The 25507-nt window shown below is 59.1% G+C and overlaps 1 protein-coding gene across 1 annotated transcript in view; it reads right to left on the reverse strand.

Moving 5' to 3' along the window:
• The window catches only part of LOC309603356 (scavenger receptor cysteine-rich domain-containing protein SCART1-like), a gene marked incomplete at both ends in the record, with an annotated part of 39608 nt that extends 17402 nt beyond the window's left edge, over positions 1 to 22206 (reverse strand). Inside the window, 4 exons of the mRNA XM_082338225.1 lie at positions 16652 to 16966; positions 17054 to 17374; positions 18303 to 18608; positions 22119 to 22206. Of these exons, the coding sequence (XP_082194351.1) occupies positions 16652 to 16966; positions 17054 to 17374; positions 18303 to 18608; positions 22119 to 22206 (1030 nt within the window). The remainder of the gene's footprint in view (positions 1 to 16651; positions 16967 to 17053; positions 17375 to 18302; positions 18609 to 22118) is intronic.
• Between the last annotated feature and the right edge of the window lie 3301 nt (positions 22207 to 25507).

Consider the following 25507-nt stretch of genomic DNA (forward strand, 5'->3'; position numbering starts at 1 on the left):
CATCATCCGCCCGGACCTCGTGGAGGACAAAAAGTCCTACCGCACCATGGCATGCCCAGCATGCCAACACGCCTGGTTCCACCAGAGCTGCATCCAGAAACAGGCTGTCCACGCTGGCGTCTGCTTCTGCTGCTTGCGTTGCCAAAACAAAGATCAGTTTGTGAGGGAGATGCTCACCATGGGGATTCGAATCTCCAAGAGGCTGTTTTTTCTCTTCCCAACTCACAAGATGTCAGGCACGAGCGCGGTGCCAGGCCAGGGACTGCCCCGGCAGGCCTGGCCTTCTGCTGTTCCCTGACTCTTGTCCTCGGCTTCATGGAGGAGCTGGAAACGGGGTGGGGGCGGAAGAGCAGGGATGGCCTGGATCTGCCCGATGCTGGGGCAGCAGGGGCTCAACACTTTCCCTTCCTTCTCCAGCAGACAACCATCACAGGAGAGCGACCAGGCCTTCGGACTGGTGTACCGGTGGCACGTGGGCTGCAATGGCAGCAAGTGTCTTTGTCCGGGAGGCAGGGAGCAGGCAGAGGAAGAGGGGTAAGTTGCCAAAGCAGAAGTCTAGGGCTCTGTGTGAGATCTCTGTCTCTGCACATGCTTGGGGAGGAAGGACTAAGAACAAGGGTTCTGGCAGGTGGTCCCTTGTTTGCATCACTGTGTCCTCCCAACTAGCAACCCGTTTGCTTTCCCTGGGTCCTGGCAACTGCTCCTGTGAAGTGCTGCAAGTTTTGGGGGGTGCTTCCTGGTCTGGGGGAGTGACCAGAGTGTTTAGGCCAGAGTGTTTAGGCCAGAATCCCTTCCAAGCCAAAAAAGCAGTGTTTTCCACTGAACTGCCTGAGGATTAGCCTGGGTTGATGAGTTTTGCTGCGCTCTGACTCGGTGGGTGTCACAGCTGCTCCTCACACCCCGCGTGGCAGTCCCTGGGTCAGCAGGCTACCGCAGCACTCCCACGCCAGGGCAGCTCCCAGGAGAGCAGTCTCAGTCTCCCTCCCCTCCCCCTCTGGATGCCCCACCATCCTGAGGTGACATGTGGGGGCGTGGTGTGCTGGGGGCGGTGCTTGGGGGAGTGGGTGTGGTGGGGTGCGGCTACTGTGGTGAGGTCACAGAGCCCCACTGTGCCGTGCTGTGATGTGCAGTGCTGTGCAGCAGGCACTGGTCCAGCAGTGCCAGCAGCGGCAGCAGCAGCAGCAGCAGCATGGTGCAGGCGCGGCGGGCCGTGGCCCCTGCCTGCCTCTTCCTCCTCCTGGTGGTCCTGCGAGCCTGGGACGTCGGGGCTGCTCCGTGGCAAGTGCAGGGATTAGGTAGGCAGGCAGGCGAGGGCCAGCACCCAGGCCTGGATGTGTGGCGCAGCACCCACCACACCTCGGGGTGAGAGCAGGGCTGAGGTCATGGTGGGGCAGGGCTGGGAGAGCAGTAGGGCCGGGCTGGGCCGGGTGAGCCATAGCCAGCTCCACGGGCAGCGGGAGGCAGACACCCTGCAGGGAGGTGCAGGGGGTTTTGGCCACTCCAGGAGCATTTTCCAAGTCTCTGCCAGGCATGCTGAGAAAGGAGAAGAGGAGGCTCTCCTGGCCCTGCAGTGCCATGCCCAGCTTTGGCCCCCTCGATCTGTCGGGGTCAGGTCTCCTTCTCGGTATGTGCAGAGCAGGCAGGTCAGGATGGTCAGGGCCGAGAGGAGATGAGTCACGGTCAGGCGAGCAGAGCCCCAGCTGAGTGGTGCGGGGTGCCCCATTTTCTGCAGAGAGCTCTCTGTGCCCACTGCTCCCACGTGCACCCAGCCACCCGCACCCCACGGTGCGCCCAGCGCTGCCCCACACCCTCACACCCGCCTGGCACCACAGCCATGGTGGGGCCTCAGCAGCCTCCTCTCTCCACAGGCGCCTCTCCGCAGCTTCAGGAGCCCGGCCCGACACCAGCAGCTGCCCCTCACACCCACAAAGCCAGCCTGCCCGCCCCAGCACCTCTGAGGGCTGGACCCGGCACCAGCAGCCATCACCTGTGCCTGGAAAACCGGCCCGCCTGCCACAGAGCACCGCAGGGGGACGGGCTCGCCCGCCTGCACCCCAGCCTTCATGGCTGTCTCACTCAGCCAGCTGGCTGTCACGGGAGCAGCCCAGCACCCTCCAGCCCCCAGAGGAACAGAAGCCACCCCCCCGCCCACCAAGCCCATTGCCCCAGCCCTCCTCCAAGGGCCTGAGGCAGCCCCGCCAGGATATGGGTTTTGGGTGGGACAACAGACTCCCGACTGACAGCTTCAGGGGTCGACCATTATTTTCAGAATAATAGCAATAAATACAGATCAGTAGCACAATTGTTTGGGTCATAATGACAGCAAACCCAGGAATTGACCAATTCTGGGCCAAACTTCATATCGGGGCATGCAGGGATGCGGAAGCCCGCGGTGTCAGCAGGCGGGGAGCTGGGCATGGAAGCCACCAATGGCCTGGGGGAACCCAGCTTCCCTAGTGGGAGTGGCCTGCTAAATTGTGAGCCACAGAGGCACCAATGGGGTTCGTTAACAGGCCATCACCCCCATCTCTGCTCCCTGTGCCAGCTCTGTCCTGGGACAGTGATTTCTCCACAGCAAAGCTGGCAGGACTGAAAGCTGTTGCTGGTCCTCAACGATCCTTGGATCCTTGGAACCCCATTCACAGCCCCACAAACATGACGGCTCTGCGCTTGCCTAGCCCTCTATAGGTCCCAACACCCTCTTTCTCCCCCGCCCTCATTACAGCCAGAGCCCAGCTCGGCTTCACCAAGGCCAAGTCCTGCCTGACCAACCTAGTGGCCTTCTACAATGGAGTGACTGCATCAGTGGACAAAGGAAGAGCTATGGATGTCATCTCTCTGGACATCTCTAAGACCTTTGACATGGTCCCCCACAATCTCCTTCTCTCTAAATTGGAAGGATATGGATTTGATGGGCGGAAAATTCGGTGGACAGCAAACTGGCTGGATGGTCGCATCCAGAGGGTAGTGGTCAATGGTTCAATGTCCAGATAGAGATCAGTGACGAGTGGCGTCCCTCAGGGGTCTGTACTGGGGCCAGTGCTGTTCAATATCTTCATCAATGACACAGAGAGCGGGATCGAGTGCACCCTCAGCAAGTTTGCAGCTGACACCAAGCTGAGCGGTGCAGTTGACACGCCTGAGGGACGGGATGCATCCAGAGGGACCTGGACAGGCTGGAGAGGTGGGCCTGTGGGAACCTCATGAGGTTCAACAAGGCCAAGTACAAGGTCCTGCACCTGGGTCGGGGCAATCCCCGGTATCAGTACAGGCTGGGGGATGAAGGGATTGAGTGCAGCCCTGCTGAGAAGGACGTGGGGGTACCGGTAGACAAAAAGCTGGACATGAGCCAGCAATGTGCTCTCAAAGCCCAGAAAGCCAACCGTACCCTGGGCTGCATCAAAAGCAGCGTGGCCAGCAGGGGGAGGGAGGGGATTCTGCCCCTCTGCTCTGCTCTGGTGAGACCCCACCTGGAGCACTGCCTCCACCTCTGGGGTCCTCAGCACAGAAAGGTCACAGACCTGTTGGAGCAGGTCCAGAGGAGGCCCCAAAAATGATCAGAGGGCTGGAACACCTCTGCTATGAGGAAAGGCTGAGAGAGCTGGGGTTGTTCAGCCAGGAGAAGAGAAGGCTCTTCAACAAGAGACCTTCTTGCAGCCTTTCAATACTTAAAAAAGGGCCTCCAAGAAAGATAGGGATAGTCTTTTTAGCAGGGCCTGTAGCGATAGGACAAGGGGTAATGGTTTTAAACTAAAAGAGGGGAGATTCAGACTAGACAGAAGGAAGAAATTTTTTACGATGAGAGTGGTGAAACACTGTAAGGGGTTGCCCAGAGAGGTGGTTGATGCCCCATCCTTGGAAACGTTCAAGGCCAGGCTGGATGGGGCCAGAGCCCCATCAGCAACCTGATCTGGTTGAAGATGTCCCTGCCAATTGCAGGGGGGATGGACTAGATGACCTTTAAAGGTCCCTTCCATCCCAAAGCATTCTATGATTCTACGATAGATGTCTCTCTCAGCAGCTGATAATCAGAAGTAACCACATGTCATCACCAGCAAATCCACTAAACGCATGGAAAAACAGCAGCATTGAATGCACTGGACTCGTGGCCTCTACTGGGTTCATGGGACATCAGCATTATGATAGCAGATCCATGAATGCTTCGGAAGGCTGCCACGTTCCTCTCTAAACTCAGCCGCTGTTTGTTATGTGCCACAGGAATTCAAGCTACCACGCTGTGCTTCCCAGTCGCCATTCACTTCCAAAACCATCCAGCAGTCCACCTCACATGTCTGAAAGTAAAACAGTGCTCTGCTTTAGCCCTCTGTCTCTGAGGGGGTGAGGGTAATTCATTTTTAGGAGACACAGGCTGGGAATCAAAGGCTGGTGGTAAAAGTCTGGTTTAGGTTGTGAAGTCAGCGGGAGGTTTGCCTGTGTGTCAGTGAATCCAAGGTGTCGCTGGTTTTGTTCTGATGATGATACACACTCCTGCCATGGCTTCAAAGAAATAAAAATACACTGATAAGTGGTTCATGAGAACTGTAGATGGCTCAGATTCTTCACTGACATTCTATGTCTTTTTTAAGGGTTAGGGATATGGTTATATCTTTACGGGACACTACCTAGAAATAAGAGATCTGTTGTGGATCGGTTGCGAAAAGATTTAAGGCAATGAATATTTGCTTTGGAAATTGCCCAAAGGGCAGGCAGTCACCTGGAAGATTTTCAGTTTGACTGCTTCTGCTTTTGCGCTATTTATTAGATAGCTAAGTTACACAGTGTTATCTATCATGTTTCAATAGGCTGTGAGCTATTTGTATTCTGAAGTTATTTTTAAAAGAATTGATGAATTGTATGCACTGTCATAATTGAGGAATACTGAATGAGGAGAGGTCAAGGCTGCCTTGGAGATAAATGCAAATCAGGTGGATGGCGTGTGATAGCCACTTAACATTAAAGGTGCTCCTCAGGAAGATGCCATCTGCTGATTTAACGGTATCTAAAAGGAGGTGCTCATGGCTTTGTAGCAGTAGCGTATTGAAAAAGTAAACTGTCACGAGGTTGCCGGTTTGACAAAGAGATGGACAGGAGACTTTACAGGGCTGGTCTAAACTGTAGCTAATCTCTCTCTGCCTTCTCCGAGCAGGGCTGAGAGCACTTCTGGGAGTTTCTCTGTTTTTCCTGCAGTCACTTCTGTGAGGCAGTGGACTTCGGACCACATTTATTTCCCAAATAAAGTTTTAGCAGGGTTGTTCTCCTCAGGCTTTGACCTGCCTACAGGATACCTACAAAAGGTATGCCATTGTTTTACAGAGAGAAAGGGGAGAAAAAGAAAAGTGATTGTGCTACTTCTTCTTTGGTGGAAACACTTGGTTTATCTGTCCATCTTGCCTAGGTATACAGGGTGGGAGCCTAAGCTATGAGCCCAGCTCTCCCCTCTCCCATTTGGAGATGCACCTTCCCCTGCCCCATTGTAGGAAACCCAGGGATGGAGGCAGGGAGGGAGAGAGAGAGACCGACAGAGGCAGGCACGAAAGGGGAGGAGAAGGGATGGGAGGGTTAGAAGGAGAGGGGAGAGACCGCTCTGCAGCACTGGCAGGCATGTCCATGGGGACAGACGGACACTGGGGGCCTTGTTTTCCCCATGGTCATGTCTTGCTTCCCGTCTCCCAGTACCCTCCAGTTCCCTTAGTAGCTGCGGAGGGTGGGGGGAAGGACAGGAGTAAGCAGGGGGTCTCTGTCCTGCTGTACTGCTTTTGGCTGGGATAGAGTTCACCACAGATTTGACCAGAGTGTATGAGAAGGAACTTATAATTGTGATAGCTGTTGAACAGTTGCTGGTTATGATATTGACTTAGTTTATCTGATCTGTGCCATGCTCCCTTTTTTGTTGTACATGTTACAGGCTGGTTTTGGCTTTTGCTGTTTGCTGTGCTCTGTAGCGCTTGGTGGTGCTTTCTCTGGCAGGTATATTATAAAAGTAGTGGCCTTGAGCTTAATCTGGTCTTTGAGCTCTCCACTGATGCCACTACTCTACTTTGGGAACCATCTCGTGGGGACAATCAACAATTACACTTTTCACCTTTTCTCCTCCGAGAGCTTTTTGGTGGAGGAAACACAGAATGGCACCTTCACCACCTTGCCCTGCGTGGCAGATGTTTTCTCCCTCGTTACAACAACTCTTCAGTATCTTGGACATCCTTGGGGAACCAAAATACTCCTATTGGTACTTCTCAAGACTAGTTTTTCAGCTTTTTCTAAAGTTAATCAACTATTTTGGAGCAACACCCAGGCCCTGAGGCAGTGTGGTTACAGGTTGCAAGGCATGTTGGAGAATATGGGCAGGTACCTAGAACGGTTGTCACCTTTGACGGTCTGGGACATCAACCCAAACAAGTGCAGGACCCTGATGAAGTGCGAGAATGTTTGAGAAAAGGGTGCCCTGGCCTTGGCTATGCCGAAGAGACACCGCTTGTCGCACTGTGCTGGGGCCTGGCCTCCACCTACTGAGCACAATTTAGCTGGTTTGGGCCAGGGGTGCTGTGAGGGACTAAATTATTATTATTATTACTGCTACTACTATTCCTATTTTTATTTCAATTATTAAACTGTTCTTATCTCAACCCACGAGATTTCTCACTTTCACCCTTCCAAGTCTCTGCCCCATCCCACTGGGGCGGGGGGAGTGAGCGAGTGGCTGTGTGGGGCTTAGTTGCTGGCTGGGGTTAAACCATGACACAGGTAAATGCTGCCTTGATGTCCTTCTTCCAAAGTCCCTTCAAAAATGTCCCGGGGGTGATCTGGAGCTGTGAGCAGCCCTCACCCATGCAGCAGCCTCTCGACAGCAGAAGGACCCTGCCCTGCCCTGCTGGGGGTCGCCCCTTCCACCCACAGCTTCTCCCCGCAGTGCCGTGGGGAGCTCCCCGGGCAGGCTGAGTGCTGACCCTGGAGGGTGGCAGAGTCCCTGCCCCAGCACACAGCCCCCTGGGGACATAGGGACCCTGCTCGGAAGGACAGCCCTGGGCACCCCTTCACACCCCTGCAGCCATCCCCAGGAGAAGGCAGCCATCGTGCCCTGTCCCTCTCACAGTGAAGCAGGGAATCCCTGCTCTGGAGCATGTCCTTCTCCTCTACACTAGAGAAACTGTGAGAGTCCTCTGGGAAGATCCTACAGGCTGTGGGATGCCTGAGTTTTAGGAGAACCCTCCAGGATACTCATCCACATTGTCCTGCAGCCAGAGACTTTCCACACAGAGGGCTGTGAAGATTTCTCCCCCAGTGAGTCCTCAGCATCCCCCCACTCAAGGCTGCCTTTAACCTTTCTCTGCCTCACACAGAGGCAGCGCACGTTCCTCCTCCACGTGAAAATCCTCCCAGAAGGTCCCATAGGCGGTGGGATGTACCCGCTTTACGAGATCCCTCCAGGAACCACAGATGCTTTTCCCAGCAGCCAGAGACTTTCTGTGTAGAGGGTTGTGAAGGTTTCTCCCCCAGTCAGCTCTCTGCATCCTCTCACCCCACACGAACTTTAACGTCTTTCTGCCTCACTCTTAACCTCTTAACCTTAACTTAACCTCTTAACTTAACCTCTCTCTGCCTCACTCCTCTCCCTTTGGTGCCTGCAGGCAGTGCCCTCAGCCCTGCTGTGCTTTGCAGAGGAGCTGCTCCTGGGCAGAGCTGTCTCTCTGCAGCGCTGCCCACTTGCCATCAGCTGCCTCCATCCCAGGAGCCCAGCCCAGCTCAGCAGCAGAGGCCCAGCCCAAGGCACCACTTCCTCTGCCCCTCTGGGCTCCCTCCAGGTGTCCCTGGGGCTCCAGGGGAACCTGCTGTGAAACAGCCTGAAGGAATCATCGATGTTCCCTCCCTTAGCTGGGGAGAGACACTTACTCCCAGCAGTGCCATTTCTCCTCTCAGGAAAAAGATTTGGCCATGAAAATCACGTTGTCTTTTCCCATCATTACACAAGACACCCAGAGAGGGACAGGGAATGATCTCCTTTACCCCTGCTGAGGGAAGGGATTCAGCTGAGTCAGTCGAGGCATCTCCTTCTGGGTTTGTAGTCCTCGGGCTAGAAGGGGAGTAAACTTCATCCCATGCCTGCCACAACCCCACAGGTGGTGGGTTTCTTCTTGCCTCAGTTCATACAGGTGCACAAAATAGGCTCCTGCATGTGAGTTCCTTGTCTCAGCTCCCATGCTCATTACTGGGGGTGGAGGCCAGGAGGGAGTTGTTCAAACACAAACACCTGGTGACATTGGAGGTGCCAGAGGTGGTCAGGCAAAAATGCCAGGAGGCCTGCATGGAGGAGCAAGGACCTCCTGGCCAAACTCAGACATGAAAAGGAGCACAGAGAGGGTGGAAGCAGGGACAGGTAACCTGGGAGGAATACAGAGAGACTGTCCAAGCATGCAGAGAGGCAATCTGGAAAACCAAAGCCCAAGTCGAACTGAATCTCATGAAGGATGTTAATGGCAACAGGAAGGGTTTCTGTACTGACAGAGCTGACAAAAGTTATGGCAAAAGCTCTGAAAACAGTGGGTCCATTGCTGAAGGAGGTGGGAGACCTATTGACACAGGACATGGGAAAGGCCATGGCACTGAATGCCTTCTTCACCTCCTCCTTTACTGGCAAGACAGGCCTTCAGCAATCCGAGGTCCCAGAGACCAGTGGGGAAAGTCAGGAGCCAGGCAGCCATACCCCTGGTGCAAGAGGATCAGATCAGGGAATACGTAAGCAAACTGGACATACCGAAGTCTCTGGGCCCTGATGGGATGCAGCCACGAGTGCTGAGGGAGGTAGCAGATGTCATTGTGAAGCCACTCTCAGTAATCTTTTACCGGTCATTGAAACTGGGGGAAGTGGCCGAAGACTGGAGGAAATCAAATGTCAGTCCTATCTTCAAGAAGAGCAAGAAGGAGGACCCAGGGAACTAGAGGCCACTCAGCCTCACCTCTCTCCCTGGCAAGGTGATAGAGCAGCGAATCCTGGAAACTGTATTTCCAGGCACATTGTACTGGTTTTGCCTGGCATGGAGATAATTTTCTTCATAGCAGCCCGTATGGTGCTATGTGTGGGATTTGTGACCAAAACAGTGTTGACAGCACCCCAATGTTGTAGCTATTGCTGAACTGGGTTTGCACAGCATCAAGGCCTTCTCTGCTTCTCTCCCTTCCTCCCCAGCGAGTAAACTGTATTTGTGGATGAGAGAAGAGCAGGGGACGTCATTTAGCAAGGCAAAGCTTCACACTGGGACCAAAGGGGTGAAGTTGAGCTGGGGAAAACAGGGTGGTGGGAGGGAGGCCTTCCATGGGGAAGGAGATAAGGTCTTCCACCAGCCCCACGCTTCTTCCACCCTCAGCCTTTACAGCTGTTCATGCCTGGCCTGCCCACGTACCTTTGCCACTGTCACGTTTGTACAAGGCCCCCACACATCTTGGCACAGCCAGTGCGAGCTGGCCTCCACCAAACGTGGAGCCCACGGGGCCTTGGAGGCAGGGAGGGGCCAGGTCCCCTCTGCCTGAGGCTGGGCACAGCTTTTCCCTGGGAACCTCCCTGAGGAGCCTCCTCCTGTGTGTCAGCCTGGGGCCTGGCACCGCTGCCACAGGGACAAGGGCTGGGGGGGCAAGGCAGGGCTGAAGTAGCTCAGCTGGGAGAGCGTTAGACTGAAGAGCTAAAGGTCCCTGCTTCAACCCCGGGCTTCAGCAATCGTTTTCTCCTTTACATGTTTGCAAAGCCCATCTGCCGCCTTCCAGCCTGCCCCAGCCCTGCTTGCTCCTTCACCTCTTGCCAGAGCACCATCCCAGCTCTGTAGCTGTAGATCTGTGGCTTAGAAGGAGCCTTCCTCCAGCACCAACAGTCCCCAGCCCCTCTCTGGGCAGGACTCGCCCTTCAGAGCTCCTCTGGGGTGGTCTCCAGCTGTCCCTCCTTCCCTGCTCCACAGGGATGGAGATCTCTCCTCTGCGGGGTCTCTGCAAAGACCCTGTCTCTCTCCTCTTTGTCATTCTCAGTGGTGCACAGACTGGTCCCATCCTCACACACCTCCTTCACCCTGGCCCCATTTCCCAGACCAGAGGCCATCATCCCCGCAGTCACAGGGAGATGCACTACCTGGAGCTGAGTCCTGAATGGCAGCATCCTCCCTCCGGAGGGAGCTCTGTCCCACTAAGACCTCTGATGTGCCCAGGACAGCTGACAAAGCTGTGCTGAGGATCATCCGCTGTAGTGCATGGGCACCAGTGTTGTTCAGTCACACGCTGACCTGAGCAGTTTGTTGGCCCCCCTCACTCCCATGCTGCAATGACTGATGAAACACCTATGTGCTCCTCTCTGGGCATCAGCAGGGAGATACACAGCACAGGGGGATCCCTCTGGGGCCCCACATCAACAGCCCTCTGCATCAGCTCCTCCCTGCTGCAAGGGCACAAGTCAGGACAGAAATGCGAGCACTGGCTCCCCTGGGGTCTAGCACGGAAGGTGACCAAATCTAATACTGTGTCTTCACAACAGCCCCAGATCAACCACTCAACGTCATTTTTACTCTCCAGATTTACCGTCTTCTGCATGTCCTGGCATCGCACGAGCTTCTCTGTTCTCCATCCCCTCAGCACCTATGGACCCAGGGCCAATAGCACAAGTGTCTCAACTGTCCCCGCTTTCCTTACCCAAAGGTAAGGGTTCCTTACCTGTGTCCCCTCCACCGCATGCCCTGGGCTGCCATCAGAGCCTGGGGGCACCTCAGCCCAGGGAGGGCATTTCCCTCAGCCTGTTGCTCGGCTCCTGCTCTGGAGCTGGGGACAGATGTGACACAGAGGGCTGTAGCCCTGGGGGGCAGAGGAGGCTCAAGGGAAGGGCTTTGCTCCTCTCCATCAAAGCACCCCAGGGTGGGCCAGAGCGTGGGAGCAGTGCCTGCAGCAAGAGCCTGCTTCTGCCCCATTGCCCTGCAGAGACGTGGAGGGGCAGTGCTCTGTCGCACAGCCCTGTGCCAGGATCAGGCCCCAGTGGAGAGGCAGTCCGGACTTCCCCCATCTCAGGAGGGTTCAAATGCTCTTTTCTGCACACCTGAGCAGAGAGAGCCTGCTTCATAGCATTTTGGGCTTGAACAATCTGGCCCTGCAGGCTGGGTCTGTGCTCTGGAGCAATGCAGGATCATCCCTGTGCCCCAGATCTGGGCTTGCTCCTGCAGCTCCCGAGGACCTCCCCGAGGGTGTGACAGTGAGACCCCAACCCTCTGCACTGCTGCCCCACGCTGGGCAGAGCACGGTTGTGGGACGTCCACAGGAGAACAGCGTTTCCAGGGTGAGACCCCCAAGGGGATGGGTGACACACATGGACACTGCAAACACAGCCCCATCCCATGGGAAACCCCCAGCAGGGCAGGCTCCAGCCCTGCATCTCCACAGGGAGAGATGGGCCCAGGGCTGGGGATGGAGGGGCTGGCTTGGGACTGGGAGCTGCCAGCAGGAAAGCCCTAGGGACCAGGGCAGAGGGGTGTGTGAGCCTGGGCTCCCCCTGGGCCACCCCCAGGGTCACCCCAGGGGTTGGAGGAGCTCCCAGTAGGGAATGGGGCAACACTGCCGTGGGAGAGGAAAGAGCAACTGGGGAACCCCGAGGTGAAGAGATGGACACTCCTGGGACCTTGGAGAGAGACATTTTGGCTGGAAACTGAGGCTGGTAGGGTGGAAATGTCCCCAGGGACCATGGGCTCTTGCAGCCCCACAATCTGACCCCGAGACTGCTGTCCCTGAGACGTGCCCCTTCCCCACCACCATGTCCTTGTGCTCTGCTCCTCCCGATCAGCCTCAGGGAGACACCCCGACACCGGGCCAGGCAAGCACCAGCTCTGGCTCAAACCCCTAAAGGCTTTTAATAAGAACAAAAATGGAGGCACGATACAAAAACAGGGGAATACAAAGAGAGGAAATGCCCGGCTGTTTCTGCTGCCCGTGGGAAAAGGGAGACGGTTCCCTGGTGCTCACGGCTCTCCCAGCTGCACAGACCTCTCCTCCCTCCTGGCTGCACCCAGCTGCATGGCAGGGACGGGCTCTCCTGGCGCGGGGCTCAGGGACTGTTGTGCACTGAGCTCCGGTGGCACAGCCTGTGTGTCCTCAGGGGGATGTGCCAGAGACACCTCTTCAGCATCGTCATAGCCTGTGCTCTCTGGGGACAGGGACCAGGCATCTCCCTCAGCTCCAGGGGCCCCAGCACGTCTCTGGGAGCACACGTTTGCCCCTGCAAGCAGCAAGGCAGCCATTGCTCGTTCGCCGCATGGGGGGCCCCTTCTGCTCTGTACATCACCTTCCTCCCTTCTCCTCACCAGTCCGGAGATGTTCAACTCCCTCTCCCACCCCTGGAACCCCAAGGAAAATTCCTGGTGCATTTTCCCCCATCCCAGGAGGTTGAGCTCTCAGTACAGCAACGATTCATCTGGCACCAGGGATGGCAGCCCAGGAACCAGCAGTGCTCTCTTTCCCTCTCACCTCCAGGTGCATCCCTGGGCCCTGCTGCCTCCTCTTGTGCCCTGGCCATTTCCCAGCCTCCCTGCCCAGGGGCACGATCCTCCCCAGGCTCAGAAACCTCCCTGGCATCATCATAGCCATCCGCTGGGTCACCTCCAGGCAGGACAGGGACGTCTGAAAGGAGAGGGGAGCTGGTGACAGGGAGAAGATACATTTGCAGAGCAGAGGATGGGAGGATGCGCAGGGACATGGGGCTCAGACACCGGTGTTGGCAGCACCACAGGAGACCCCCCCCCATGTCCTCCCCAGTTCCGACGGTGACACTCAGTGACACCGCTGTTCTTCACATGTCTGCGGGGAGGAGAGATCCACTCCTTCCCGCACCCTATTACCTGCTGCTGATCCCGGACCATCCTCCTCCTTGCTGTCCCCGGGGTAGGGCTGCAGCTTGGTCAGGGACCCCTCTGAAAAGGAGCCTGGAGAGAGGCGCAGCGGCTGTTAGGGGAGTGCGCTCTGCTGACCAGGCCTGTGGTCAGTGCTGCTGGGGACGGGGGACCCCCAGAGGCAGGGCTGAGTGGGGAGAAGGGCTCAGGACTCACCCTGCTCCCCTGGGACAAACCCTGTCTCAAAGGGGCTCCCAGAGCTGCCCTGGGACAGCCCCTTCCCTCCCCCCTCAGGTGTCCCATAGGGGTGCAGGGACAGGCAGGGAGGGGCTGTCCCCAGCTGGGAGGGGAGGAACTGGTGGGGAGGAAGCTCCTCTCTTGGGCCCAGGACCTGGCTGCTCTCCCCACAGCCCCCACAGCCCCAGCACTGCAGGGACCATGGGCCAGGGGACTGCAGGGGGTCAGCCATGGGTGGGGGGTGAGGGGGAAGAGCCTGGCAGATGTGCCCCCCGGGAGGAACCCACACCCACCTGAGCCTCTGAACCTCGCCTGCTTCTCCCACGCCGGGCTGTAACCGATCTCCTCATACACGGCCTCAGGGAAGGGCTCCCAAGCTCTCCCAGAGCCTGTGGACAGCAGCAGGGCTGGCCTAGGGATAGGCAGAGACGGGACAGGATCCTGCTCTGCTCCCCCAGCTTTGGTCCTCTGGGCCAGCAAAAGGCTATCGCCAGAGCACAGCCCTGCTGTGCTGTCTGGTCACTGCTACCACGTCCTCAGTGAGGGCAATGTCCCCATGGACATGGCCTGGGGCAGTGATACCCTCACACCATCCCCTCAGAAACAGCCCCTGTGCCCCTCTGGCCCCTGGGTCAGGTCCCTCATGCTGAGCTTGGAGCAGCTCCCGCCTTTCCTCTCCCCTTTCTGCCCCATAGATCCATAGCATGGCCCCTTCCCTGCTGGGGGGAGGTCAGGGTTACACAGGAGAACATCCTCAGGGCCTGCAACCACGGGGATCGACCCTGCTGCCCCGCGTTCCTCCTGGCATCTCCCCTGCCCCACAGCCCCCTCCAGGGCTGCCCAGAGAGCTGCCAGTGTGATGTCCTCCTCTGTCTCACCTCTGCTCCCATCTCCTCCAGCCCAGCTCTGCCATTTCTGTCCTTGCCCCATCCCTACCTCCCCCCATGTCTGGACCCTCTCTGCCCCTTGCTGCTGGTGGCCCATGGTCAGGCAGTCAAGGAGGCGGTGCATGGGAATGAAGGCAGCACACACCCTTATCCCCCCAGCTCTGCCTGTGCCACTCACTCACACCTCACTGCACCCCTGGCCTTGCCAGAAGGCATCTTTCCCCGCCACCCACCTCCGCGCCCAGCCCTGGCGCTTCGCACTTGCCCGGCCAGGAGGGCCAGGACAAGGCAGAGAAGGGCCCCCAGGATGATGCAGATGATGACGGGCAATGAGACTCTCCCGCTGGAGGACGGACGGCCCCGGGTGGGATCTGCATGGCAGGAGCACAAAAAGGGCAGCACCAGGCCTGGGAGAGGTGGGGGGCTGGGACACCCCAGTCCTGACCCCCATTACACCAGGGGTAGATGACCCCAGGAGTGAGTCATGAGGAAGATCCCACCCTGATGGGGAAATCACAGACCTCCCCAACCCCCGCACCCCACTGCTATCCCAGTGCCTCCTCCTGGGAGTTTCACATCCTGGCAAGGAGCCCCTTCACTCCTGCCATGGGTCACAGCTGGCCCTGAGAAGACCCAGCACCAGCAGGGAGGACAGGTTACCTGGTCGGGGGGTTGGTGCTGCTGTCCTGGGTGCAGCTGCAGAAGAGGAGAAGGAGAGCTGGGCTGAGAGGGTGGGTGTGCAGGTACCAGGGAGCCTCCTCTCTCACACGCCGTGTGTGCGTGCGTGTGTGCATGTATCCCTGACACATCCCACCCAAATTGCCCCTCCTGCACAACTGGTCAGGGTAGCCAGGACAGGGCCCAGGGCCCTGCTCTGGCTATTGGGCAGGATGGCGCAGGCAGCCCAGGAGATGCCCCTGGGGGCTGCAGGGCCCTGCAGGCAGAAGCCAGAGGACATCCAGCCCCACAGAGGCTGCTGCCCACTAGGCACCAGGCTCCCATGCTGCACAAGGACGGCCTTGCTCGCAGGAGCTCTGCCAAGAGCTCCATCAAGGGTCCCAGCCCTGCCGCTCACCTGAGCAGCGCACGGCAGCATCCTCCTTGTGCCGGCAGGCACCGCTGTCCCCAGGCCGAGCCCAGCAGTCCTGCAGAGATGGCTCTGTCCCCCGGCACTCCACCTGCTCCAGCCAGATGGGGCCCGTCCCCTCCCCAAACACAGCCTCGCCCAGGGCAGACACCGCGGGGCCACAGCCCAGCTGCCTGCAGGCCACCTCGGCATCCTGCATGTCCCAGGAGTCGTCGCACACCGTCCCCCAGGAGCCGCGGTGCCAGACCTCCACTCTGCCCGAGCACCCACTCTCGCCTCCCACGGCACGAATCTTCTCCCTGTCTGGAGAAGGCAGAGACCTCCCAGGGCACCGGGACAGCAGGCAGAGCCCTGCCAGGCCAGAGGGGCATGCAGAGGAGCAGCTACCTGTGCAGCTCGTGGAGTTTGGGCACACGGTCCCCAGGGCCGCGGGTGTTTCTGGCCGACTCCCTGCAGAAGGAAATGCTGCTGTGAAGGGGCTGCTGAAGGGGGTCGTGCAGCAGAGCGTGGGGCTGAGCTCTGCTCACGCCTCCCCGTGCCGCCTCGCTCACGGCAGCAGCTGAACCCCAGTCATTCAGGGGACACGCACGGCAATGTGGGGGACCCTGACTGCTCAGCCCCAGAGGGACCCTGGTTCACAGAGCAGCAGGAGGGTGTCCATGGAGGGGACGCTCCTTGGAGCCCTGGCTGGGCTCTTCTGAGACCTCGCCTGCAGACACCTCTGCCTCCCCTGGGTGCTGCTGGGAGCCCAGATGACAACAGCTGGGGAATGTGTGGGGCTCTGAGAGCTGAAGTCCCATTTGTGCCACCACAGGCAGCAGGGTCTGGCCCGTAAAGTCAAAGCCCCTGTGGGCCCTGTCTCTGCGCTTGACTGTGCCCAGCAGGGAGCAGGAGCTGGGGGGATGCTGGTGCCCGGGGAGCTCCGAATTACCATTGCAGGTGATGTGGGTCTCGTCTCGCAGGTCATCACATGACTGTGGGTCCCAGGGAGCAGAAGGACACTGCCAGAAGGAGCTGTTTCTCTCCCCACACTCCACGCGATCCAGCCAGGTGAGGCCAGACACCCTACCATAGGGCAGGCGTGTTTCCAGGGTCCCTCCATCCCCACAGCCCAGCTCCTTGCATGCCAGCGACACCGTTCTGGGAGTCATTGAGTTGGAGCAAACGCTCCCCCATTTGCCATTGTAGAACACCTGCAGGCGCCCGGAGCAGCTGGTGCTGTTGTGCAGCCTCAGGGCCATGAAATCTGGGAGGAAAGAGCCCAGAGGGGAACAGGCTGGTCTGGGGCTATGGGAGCAGAGAAGCCTCTTCACCCCCCAGCCCTCAGCCAGGCAGAGGCACGGCCAGCAAGTCACCCTTTTGCCAGGGGCAGAGAGAAGTCCCTGACGGACAGACACCCATGCCCTCCGCGCTAACCCTTGGGGACAGCTCAGCTTACAAGGGGCCCCCAGTGGGACCGAGGGGGTTTGTGCATGGGTGTCCCCAGGACAGGCTCAGGCAGGGGCTCAGAGGCAGCCAGGGACAGCCTCGGCTGTTGCCGGCTCTCCCCTTGTCCCGGTCTCCCCGGGCACTGGGCTCCCACCACAGCTCCCAGCACAGACCTGAGCAGACGACTCCTGCATCCTCTTTGTGCCCGCAGTCGTGCTGCCCCCAGGACCCTGCCGGGCAGTCCCAGAGAGCAGCTTCGGCCCCGGAGCAGTTCACGCTGTCCAGCCATATCTGACCAGAGCCTTCCCCAAACCGAGCGGAGCCAACTGCCTGCACCGCCCCTCCGCAGCCCAGCTGGTGGCAAACGACAGCAGCATCAGACAGGTCCCATTGGTCATCGCAGACAGTCCCCCAGCTGCCCTGGTGGTAGATCTCCACTCTCCCAGCGCAGCGCCCGGGCCCGTTCACCAGCCGGACCTGCCGGCTCCCTGCAGCAGGAAGAAACCCCAGCTGCCATCAGGGGCCGGCTGCCCACCCAGCCCCGAGCCTGGGGGGGCCTGTGCAGTGCCACTCACCCCAGCAAACGACCCCCACGTCCTCTGCAATCCCTGCTGCCAGCGCGCTCATGGGCAGGGAGGTGTTGCAGAGGGTCAGGTTGGCCTCGTGCCCTGCGCACCGGACCCCTCGCAGCCCCACGGGACCCGTCCCTCTCTGAGGCTTCGGGGGGTTGTAGGCTCTCTCTGCCTCTCCACACCGCAGCTGCCGGCACACCACGCTGGCCTCCTGCATGTCCCACTGCTCATCCAGGACTCGGCCCCACGTCCCGCGCTGCAAGATCTCCACTCGCCCGTCGCACCGGCTCCCTCCACCCACCAGCCGCAGGGCTGTGGAGCTGCCTGGGCCTGGGGAGAGCAGCCATGCCCCAGCCCTCAGCAGCACCAGACAGCCCACAAACCTGCAGCACCTCTCCAGGCTCTCCAACCCTCACAACCCCCTGCAGCTCACCCGCCCGCCCCCAGCCCTCTGCGGTCAGCTTCAGGAGCAGATTTCCACATGCTTGCTTCCCCAGTCCCTGAGCCTTCCTGAGCAAGACCCTCTCTTTGCTCTTGGTGGGGCAGAGCCACCCAACACGTCCCTGCTGAGGCAGATGGGGCAGCTCCCGCAGGAGGGAGCAGCAGCCGGCGGTGGCCTGGGGACAGGCAGCCCCAGGACAAGCCTTGCCCCACCTCAGCGCTGCCACTGGCACTGCTGAGCCATGGGGCAGAGCACACACGCCTCTGCCCCTCTGCATCCCTGGGGATCTGGGCCTGGGAGCCTGTGTCCCTGGCAGGGAGCAGAGCAAGGGGGGCCTTTCCGATCAAACAGGACAAGTTTGGGTGTTGTGCTGACCAGAAGCAAGGGCACAGCCCAGCCCAACTCTGCAGCTCACACCCCAGGCCTGCTGCCGGGGGCACCTAGGTAGCCCCCACAGGTGTGGGATTGGGGTCCTTGGGCCTCTCTGTGGGGCTGGGACAGGGCTGTCTGCAGCCAGAGGGATGGAGATGAGCCCCGCAGCCCTGTTGTGGGTCTGTCCTGCAGCAGGAGAGCAGAGGAGCCCAGCCCTGGCAGAGGCCCCATGGCGTGTGCCACTGCCCTGGGGGAGATGCCTGACCTCATTCATTCCTCAGCTCTCACACATCAGAGCAGTCAGTGAGAGCAGGCAAAGTCTTCCAGGTTGCTCCTGGTGAACCAGGGTTTCTCAAGCGAGAAATGGGGTCTGCTTTGGGTGGCCATGTCACACCCAAGGGACAAATGGAGTTAACACAGCGTTGTCCCAGCACTCACCTGAGCAAATGACAGCAGCATCGTTCTCATGGGAGCACGGTGAGGCCCCCAGGGCGGTCACTGGGCACTGTCCCAGGTGGGCTTCAGTCCCATCACAGTGGAATGAGTCTCTCCAGACAGGTCCTGTGCCTCTCCCAAAACGCTCTCCTCTGGGAATGGACTCAGCAAACCCGCAGTCGAGGTGACGACAGAGAACGTGGGCGTCCGAGAGATCCCAGCGGGAGGCACAGAGGGTGCCCCAGGTCCCCAGCACATAGACCTCCACCCTCCCCTCACACGCCGTGCTGCCGTTCACCAGCCTGAACCCTGTGTCATCGGGAACAGAGAAGGATGAGGGAGGGTGGACTTGTGCTCTCACTTCCTCAGGAGCTGGAGGAGCAGCCAAATGGAGGAGAGCCTGTCTTTCTCCTCTTTCTGCCTGATTTTAGGGCTGCAGACAACCACATCACCCCTCCAGCCCTCACACCCAGCACAGCATGGCACTGTCCCGGCCCTGCTCCCCTTGGCCCCAGCACACCCCCAGATATGGAACACCCCACCCTCAGTCCTTACGGGTACAGGTGACACCAGCGGCGTTTGTGTGGGTGCAGGGCTGGTCCCTGCGGGATCCCCTGGGGCAGGAGATGAGGAAGGATTCATTCCCCACACACTGCAGCTCTCTGTCCCACATGGCACCAACACCTTCTCCAAAGTGAGCTGCCCTGGGCACAGGCAGGGCTGCGCCACACTGCAACTCCCCGCAGACCACGTTGGCAGCTTTGGGGCCGAAGTCTGAGTCACAGACAGGTTTCCACTGGTTCCCATCGCGGATCTCCACACGTCCTGAGCAGGGGCTCTCCCCTCCAACCAGCCGGACAAATCCTGGAGCAATCAGAGTCCCCGGAGAGTTCCCAGAGCCCTCTGGCAGTTACATGCCCACGTCCCACCTGGTCTGCAAGGTGGCCACAGGCACAGAGCCCCACGGCCCTCCCAGCAGCTCCCAGGGGCTGCTGATGGCACAAACACACCAGGGACACCCTGCCGCTCCTCAGACATCAGCACAGCACTTGTGGGCTTGCTTCTCTCCCAGACCCCCAGCCGTAGGCACTGCTCGGACCAACTGCTGCCATTTTGGAGACCCTGGGCTTCCTGGCAGCACTGCGAGCACTTGGGGCCCAGGGAGACTGGCCAAGGCACTGTTGGCTGCTGCAGCCTGCTCTGCCCACTGAGCTCAGGGCCTGGCTGAGGAACCCTTGGAGCCACCAGAAATGCACCACATTCCCAGGTGGTTCTCAGGTCAGTGGGGCACTGCTGTTAGATGGGACATGTCACAGGGCACAGATGCACTGCGAGTGTACATGTGGTCTCTGTCTTCACCAGCCCCTGGCTGCAGCGCTTGCCTGGGGAGGAGTCCTCAGACGGGGCCAGAGTGCACTGCCAGGCGTGCACATCCCTGGTCAATGGCTGGACAGAAGGCAGGAGAGCAGGCAGAGGTACAGCCCTGGGCTGAGACGAGCTCCCAGTGCAAGGACAGGCACCAAGGAGAGCCAGAAAGTGCTGGCAAATCCCCCGTGGCACAGGGCAGCCAGGGGCTGGGGCAGGCAGGAGAGGCTGGGAAGCAGGTCACCACTGCCTGCACTCCCTGTGGGCTGGCTCTCATGGGGTGACCCTGGGAAAGGAATGAGGTGGCCATGGGCCACCCTGCTCTTCTGCCCAAGCCCAGTGCTCCTCCCCTCTGAGCAGCCCTTCTGCTTTGGGGGCCATCTTGGGTCCTTCCCCAGGGGCTGTTGGTGGCCACGTGAGCTGTGCTCAGTGCCTCTGGCATGGGGGCACCTGGTCCTCAGTGCTGCCAGGCAGCTCCTGGATGAGCCAGAGGAGAGAGATGGGAAGGAACAGACACTGCGGAGCAGAGTGGGCCATTCATCTCCCAGCCCCAGGAGGTTGAGCTGAGCCGCATCTGGGGCCAGGCAGTGGCAAGTTACCCCTGGGCTTTCCTCAGGGACTGGGGAAACCAGCAATGACAGTCCCAGCTCGGCAGTGCGACTGGCCACACTGGGCCCTGCTCCAGTACCCCGTCATTGTTCCCTGAGGGCACAGCCAGGTCCCTTCCCCCATCCTGACCACAAAGGTAGGGAACAGGCTGGCCCCTTACCTGAACACGTCACTCCAGCATCCTCACTGTGATCACAGTTGTGTTTACCCCATCCTCTGTGTCTGCAGTCAGACAGGGCAGACTCGGTGCCACGACAGCCAACATCATCCATCCAAATGGGGCCAGATCCTTGCCCAAAGTGTGCGTACTTAGGAGCTTCAACAGCAGACCCACAGCCCAGCTGCTTACAAACCACTGCAGCATCGTCCATGCCCCAGAAGTCACCACACACGGTCCCCCACTGGCCCTGGTGTTTCACCTCCACTCTCCCAGCACAGCGCCCGCCGCCAGCCTCCAGCCTCACCTCCGCAGCCCCTTCAAACACCAAAACACGGGACCGGTCAGGAGAGGGCCGAGCCCCAGGCTGCAGGTCTGGGAGTCGAGTCACAGCACCAGGCTGGGAGCCCTCTCCTCCCTGAGCTGCCCCTGGGGAAGTGTGGGGGTCCCTCCTCTCCCCAAGGGCTGTGCAGGCTGGGGGGGGTCAACTCCAGCCCTGCTGGGCCATTCACTGCCCCACAGCCCTTGGCACCTCCTCCCACTCCAACAGCCCCCTGCCCATGCCCACCCACACACCGTGCCCACAGGCCCTGCACAGGGCACCGTCTCCTCCCCAGCCAAGCACACCCTGGAAAGCCCCATGCCCCCAGGCCCGCAGCTTCCCCTGCCCACCACCTGCCCTGCCACCACCCAAACCCACACCACCCCCAGGGCTTTCCATGTCCTCAGGGAGCACCGAGATGATCCCAAGGATCCCCCCAACCCATATCGTCTCCTTGCCCCAGGCATCAGCCCACCACTGTGCTTGGCCAGGGCCCCCAGGAAGGAAACTTCTCTGCCACCTGTGGGTGCAGACAGCCCAGGCCCCTTCTCTCTGTGGGGCACAAACTGCCTTCCTGGGGTCGGGGTTCCCCTGCACCCTGGGGCAGGGAGCAGCACACAAACCCTCCGGGGCACCCTGGAGATTGGCTGTACCCTGGGGGTCGCTGAGTGCTGCCATCATCACCTGGGCCACTGCCAGCCTCAGGGGCACAGAACTGGGGAACAAGGGGTCCCAAAAGGGTCACCCAGGATGGGGGAGTCCATAAATGCAGCCAGGCACGGGCTGCTTTAAACACAGAGAGGCACAGGGAAAGGCAGAAGGTCCATGGACCTGAACACCTTCTGACCCTTGTCTCAGTGGAGCCTGGAAAGAAACCCCATTCCCAAAGGGATCCCGATGACCCCGCTGGTACCCACTGGCCCTGGGCTGTGAGACAAGGGAACCGGCACTTACCCCTGCACAGCTGCACCCAGAGCAGCAGCCACAGCACCCGAGGGGACAGGAGTGCCTCCATCCCCATCCTGAGCCTCCTGCCCTGCTGGCACAGCCCTGCTGCACCCCACTCCCTGCCACAGCTCCTGGGGACTCACGGGGACAACGACGATGGGAGGGTAATATATCTCTGCAGATGCCGACCCAGCTGCAGGAGGAGCCAATCAAAGCAGCAGCAGCACCGTTTGAGACGTTATCGGGAGCTATCTCCCCTCCGACACAGCCCAGCCCTCCAATGAACTTCTCCAGCGCTGTTCATGACCATATATGAGGGACATATGTGTCCCGCTACGGGTATCATGGTTGCTACGTAAGGGAATCATCATGGGAGAAGCTGAGTGTGGAGGGGAAATGACTCCGTCACCCCTTGCACCCTGCTGTGGGGACTTGGAGTTCTGAGCATCTTCTACGGTGGGCTCATCCAAGAACCCAAGGTGTGAGTGTCCAACTTCCCCCGACATGTGGGAACCACGGAGCTGGGACTGCACTGGGGTCTGTCAGGACGGGAAGGAAACAGCCCCTGCCCCTGCTACAGACCCCACTGTGCTGGGAGCAGCAGCTGGGCAAGGGCCTTGGGCAGGGGAAGAGCTCCATCCCAGGAGGGCTGGCTCGCCCGTCCCTCCCTGCACAGCCCCACCCTGGGTCCCTCGCAGGAGCCCGAGCTGGGCCATGGCCTGGCCCTGGCAGCAGACCTGCAGCCCAGAGGCTCCGTCAGGCCCCTGACTCTCAGCCTGTCCCCGAGGGGCCGTTCTTCCCCACAGGCGCATCGGGAGCTGGAGCCTGCAGGTGCACAAACCACAGCCCCCGTGGCCTCGCAGCGCTCCCCGCGCTCCCCCTGCAGTGCAGCGCCCGGGCAGGAAGTCTGTGGTTTCCTCCTGGCACCGTGCCCAGGCACATCCCTGCGGTGCCCCCGAGCCACCCCCACCCCGACTGCTCCAGCCAGGGCTGCAGGGGCTGCTCCTTCGGCCTCGCAGACACGGGGCCGGGCAGCTCCCGGCCCCCGGCATGCCCCGCTGATGCACACGGCCGCTCTGCACCGAGCCCCACGGCCACGCGGTGCCATCGGTGACGGGACCTCAGACATTCCTCCTGCCACAGCTGTGTGCTTCTGAGTTATAGTGACGGTGACCTCACACCCTCCTACAGCCACCACTGGGTGCTCAGCAGTTATAGTGACGGTGACCTCACACCCTGCTACAGCCACCACTGGGTGCTCAGCAGTTATAGTGATGGTGACCTCACACCCTCCTACAGCCACCACTGGGTGCTCAGCAGTTAGAGTGACGGTGACCTCACACCCTCCTACAGCCACCACTGGGTGCTCAGCAGTTAGAGTGACGGTGACCTCACACCCTCTTACAGCCACCACTGGGTGCTCAGCAGTTATAGTGACGGTGACCTCACACCCTCCTACAGCCACCACTGGGTGCTCAGCAGCTATAGTGACGGTGACCCCACACCCTCCTGCTGCCAGCGCTGTCTGCTCAAGAGTTACACTGTCACACGGGTGTGGGTGCTGTGCACGGGCTTCTGCTGATGATGGTTCTTCCAAAAAGCCATGTTTGGGTGGGGTCCAAATACTATGTTGATGACATCAGAAGCACCCACACAAGCCATATGCCTGCTCTTGGCCTATAGGCTACTCCAGCACCAGTGAAATCACAAGCTCGTACACAAGCCCTGTGCACGCTCCTGGCCTATCCGTCATTCAGCCACAGTTGATGTCATAACATCTAAACCTGCCATGTGCCTGCTTTGGGCCTATCAGGTGTTCTGACACCAATGACCCAACACCTACACAAACACCTACACAAGCCATTGTTCTGCTCCTAACCTCTCAGCTACTCAGGCACCAGTGACACCACAGCAACCTACACCAGCCATGGCCCTGCTCCTGGCCTATCAGCTACCAGGGCAGCAGTGACTTCACAAGCACTTACACAACCCATGGGCCTCTTCCTGGCCCATCAGCTCATCGGTCACAAATGACCTTGCAAACACCTACACAAGACAGGTGCTTGCTCCTGGCCTACCAGCTTCTCAGGCACCTGTGACCTTCAAAATATCCAGCACAAGACATGTTTCTCCTGGCCTACCAGCTACTCAGGCAGCACTGACATCACAAAGAAATTCACAAGCCATGTGCCAGGTCCTGGCCTATCATCTCCTCAGGCACCAGTGACCTCACAAGCACTCACACAGTCCATAGGCCTGCTCCTGGCCTACTAGCTCCTCAGGCAGGAGTGACCTCAGAAGCACAGACACAAGCCATGGGCCTGCTCCTGGCCTAGCAGCTACTCAGGCAGCAGAGACCTCACAACAAGCTGCACATGCCATGGGTCAGCTCCTGGCCTATTGTCTGAGAGTGACCTCATAAGCAACTCTGCCCATTTGCCATGTACTTGCCGTTGAGGTACTCAGACTCCAGTGACGTCACAAGCACATACCAACGTATTTCCTGTGTACTGGTGTGGTGGAGTGACCTCAGCCGACAGCTAAACCCCCAACCAGTCACTCGCTCACTCCCTCCAAGCAGGATGGGGGAGGTAACTGGAAGGGCAAAAGCAAGAAAAAAAAAAGCATGGGCCAAGATAAACACAGTTTAATAAGTGGAGAGGAAAAGAAGGAAAGGAACCAAGCAATGGAGAAGCAATCACTCACACCAGCAGACTGATGCCCAGCCAGTCTCCAAGCAATGGCTACTTTGGAGAAACTCCCCTCCAAGACTTAGTGCTTAACAAGACGCCATATGCCATGGAATATCTCTTTGGTCCATTTGGGTCAGCTTTGACTTTGTCCCCTCCCAGCCTCTTGCCCATCCCCAGCCTCATCGCTGTGGGGGCAGAGTGAGAAACAGAGAAGGCGCTGACATTATGGCAGCACTCATCAGCAATAGCTACGACATCAGTGTGTTCTCAACGTTGTTTTAGACAGCAGTGCAAAGCACAGCACTGTCCCGACTTCTCCCCTCACTCAGTCATCTGGAGATTTTTGAAATATTCGATCAGGACATCAACGTAAGGACAAGGCAAAACACGTAGCTCTAGCCTGCACCCCAAAATGGTCTGGCAGGTAGCTGTGAGATCCCCCACAACCATGGGGAAAGGGAGCTCCCCACCAGTACCCATCTTAGTGTGATACCTCAAAATGCACTTTGCTGTTCACAGGCCCATTGGCTGCTTTTTCTCATTCGCGTGGTCCTGTTGAGGATCCCATTCAGGTCTTTTCCTCTTTGTCCCCACACGCATGTACTTCCGAGTTTGCATTTCATCCTGGTTTTCCATTTGCACAGCCCATATGGCCTGTGTCTTGCTGCACTGTGCAAATCCCAGAGTCTGCCCCAGTAAGCCTGCATGGCCACCTTGCAGGGCTGGGCTGGGATGTGGGGGCCTCCCAGTCCAGCTCACAGGACCGGCCCCTTCTTTGCACGTGACAGGATTTGTTATGGAGGCCCTTTGGAGGACTCCTAGGAGGGGGCCGTAGCCCCTGGGCATGTTCCAGCTTGTCCACACCCCACCACCTTTCGGGCACCCCTCTGCCCTCCTGAAGCCCCCCCCAACCCAGACCTGTCAGGGCTTGTTCTGCAGCCTGGGAAAGTGGGGGACCCTGGGCTGGCCTCTTCCTTTTGTTTCTCTTCACATTTAAACTTTAAGTACTCACTCCAGTAGTGCTTATTAAAAAAGGTTTTATCTGTTGGCCATTAGCCAATCACAGAGCAGTATGAGCTTTAACAAAAGGGCAGCTCACTGCCATGGAATGGTG

Source organism: Platalea leucorodia (genome assembly GCF_965183815.1).
Source record: "Platalea leucorodia genome assembly, contig: HAP1_HAP1_SCAFFOLD_59, whole genome shotgun sequence".
NCBI lineage: Eukaryota > Metazoa > Chordata > Aves > Pelecaniformes > Threskiornithidae > Platalea > Platalea leucorodia.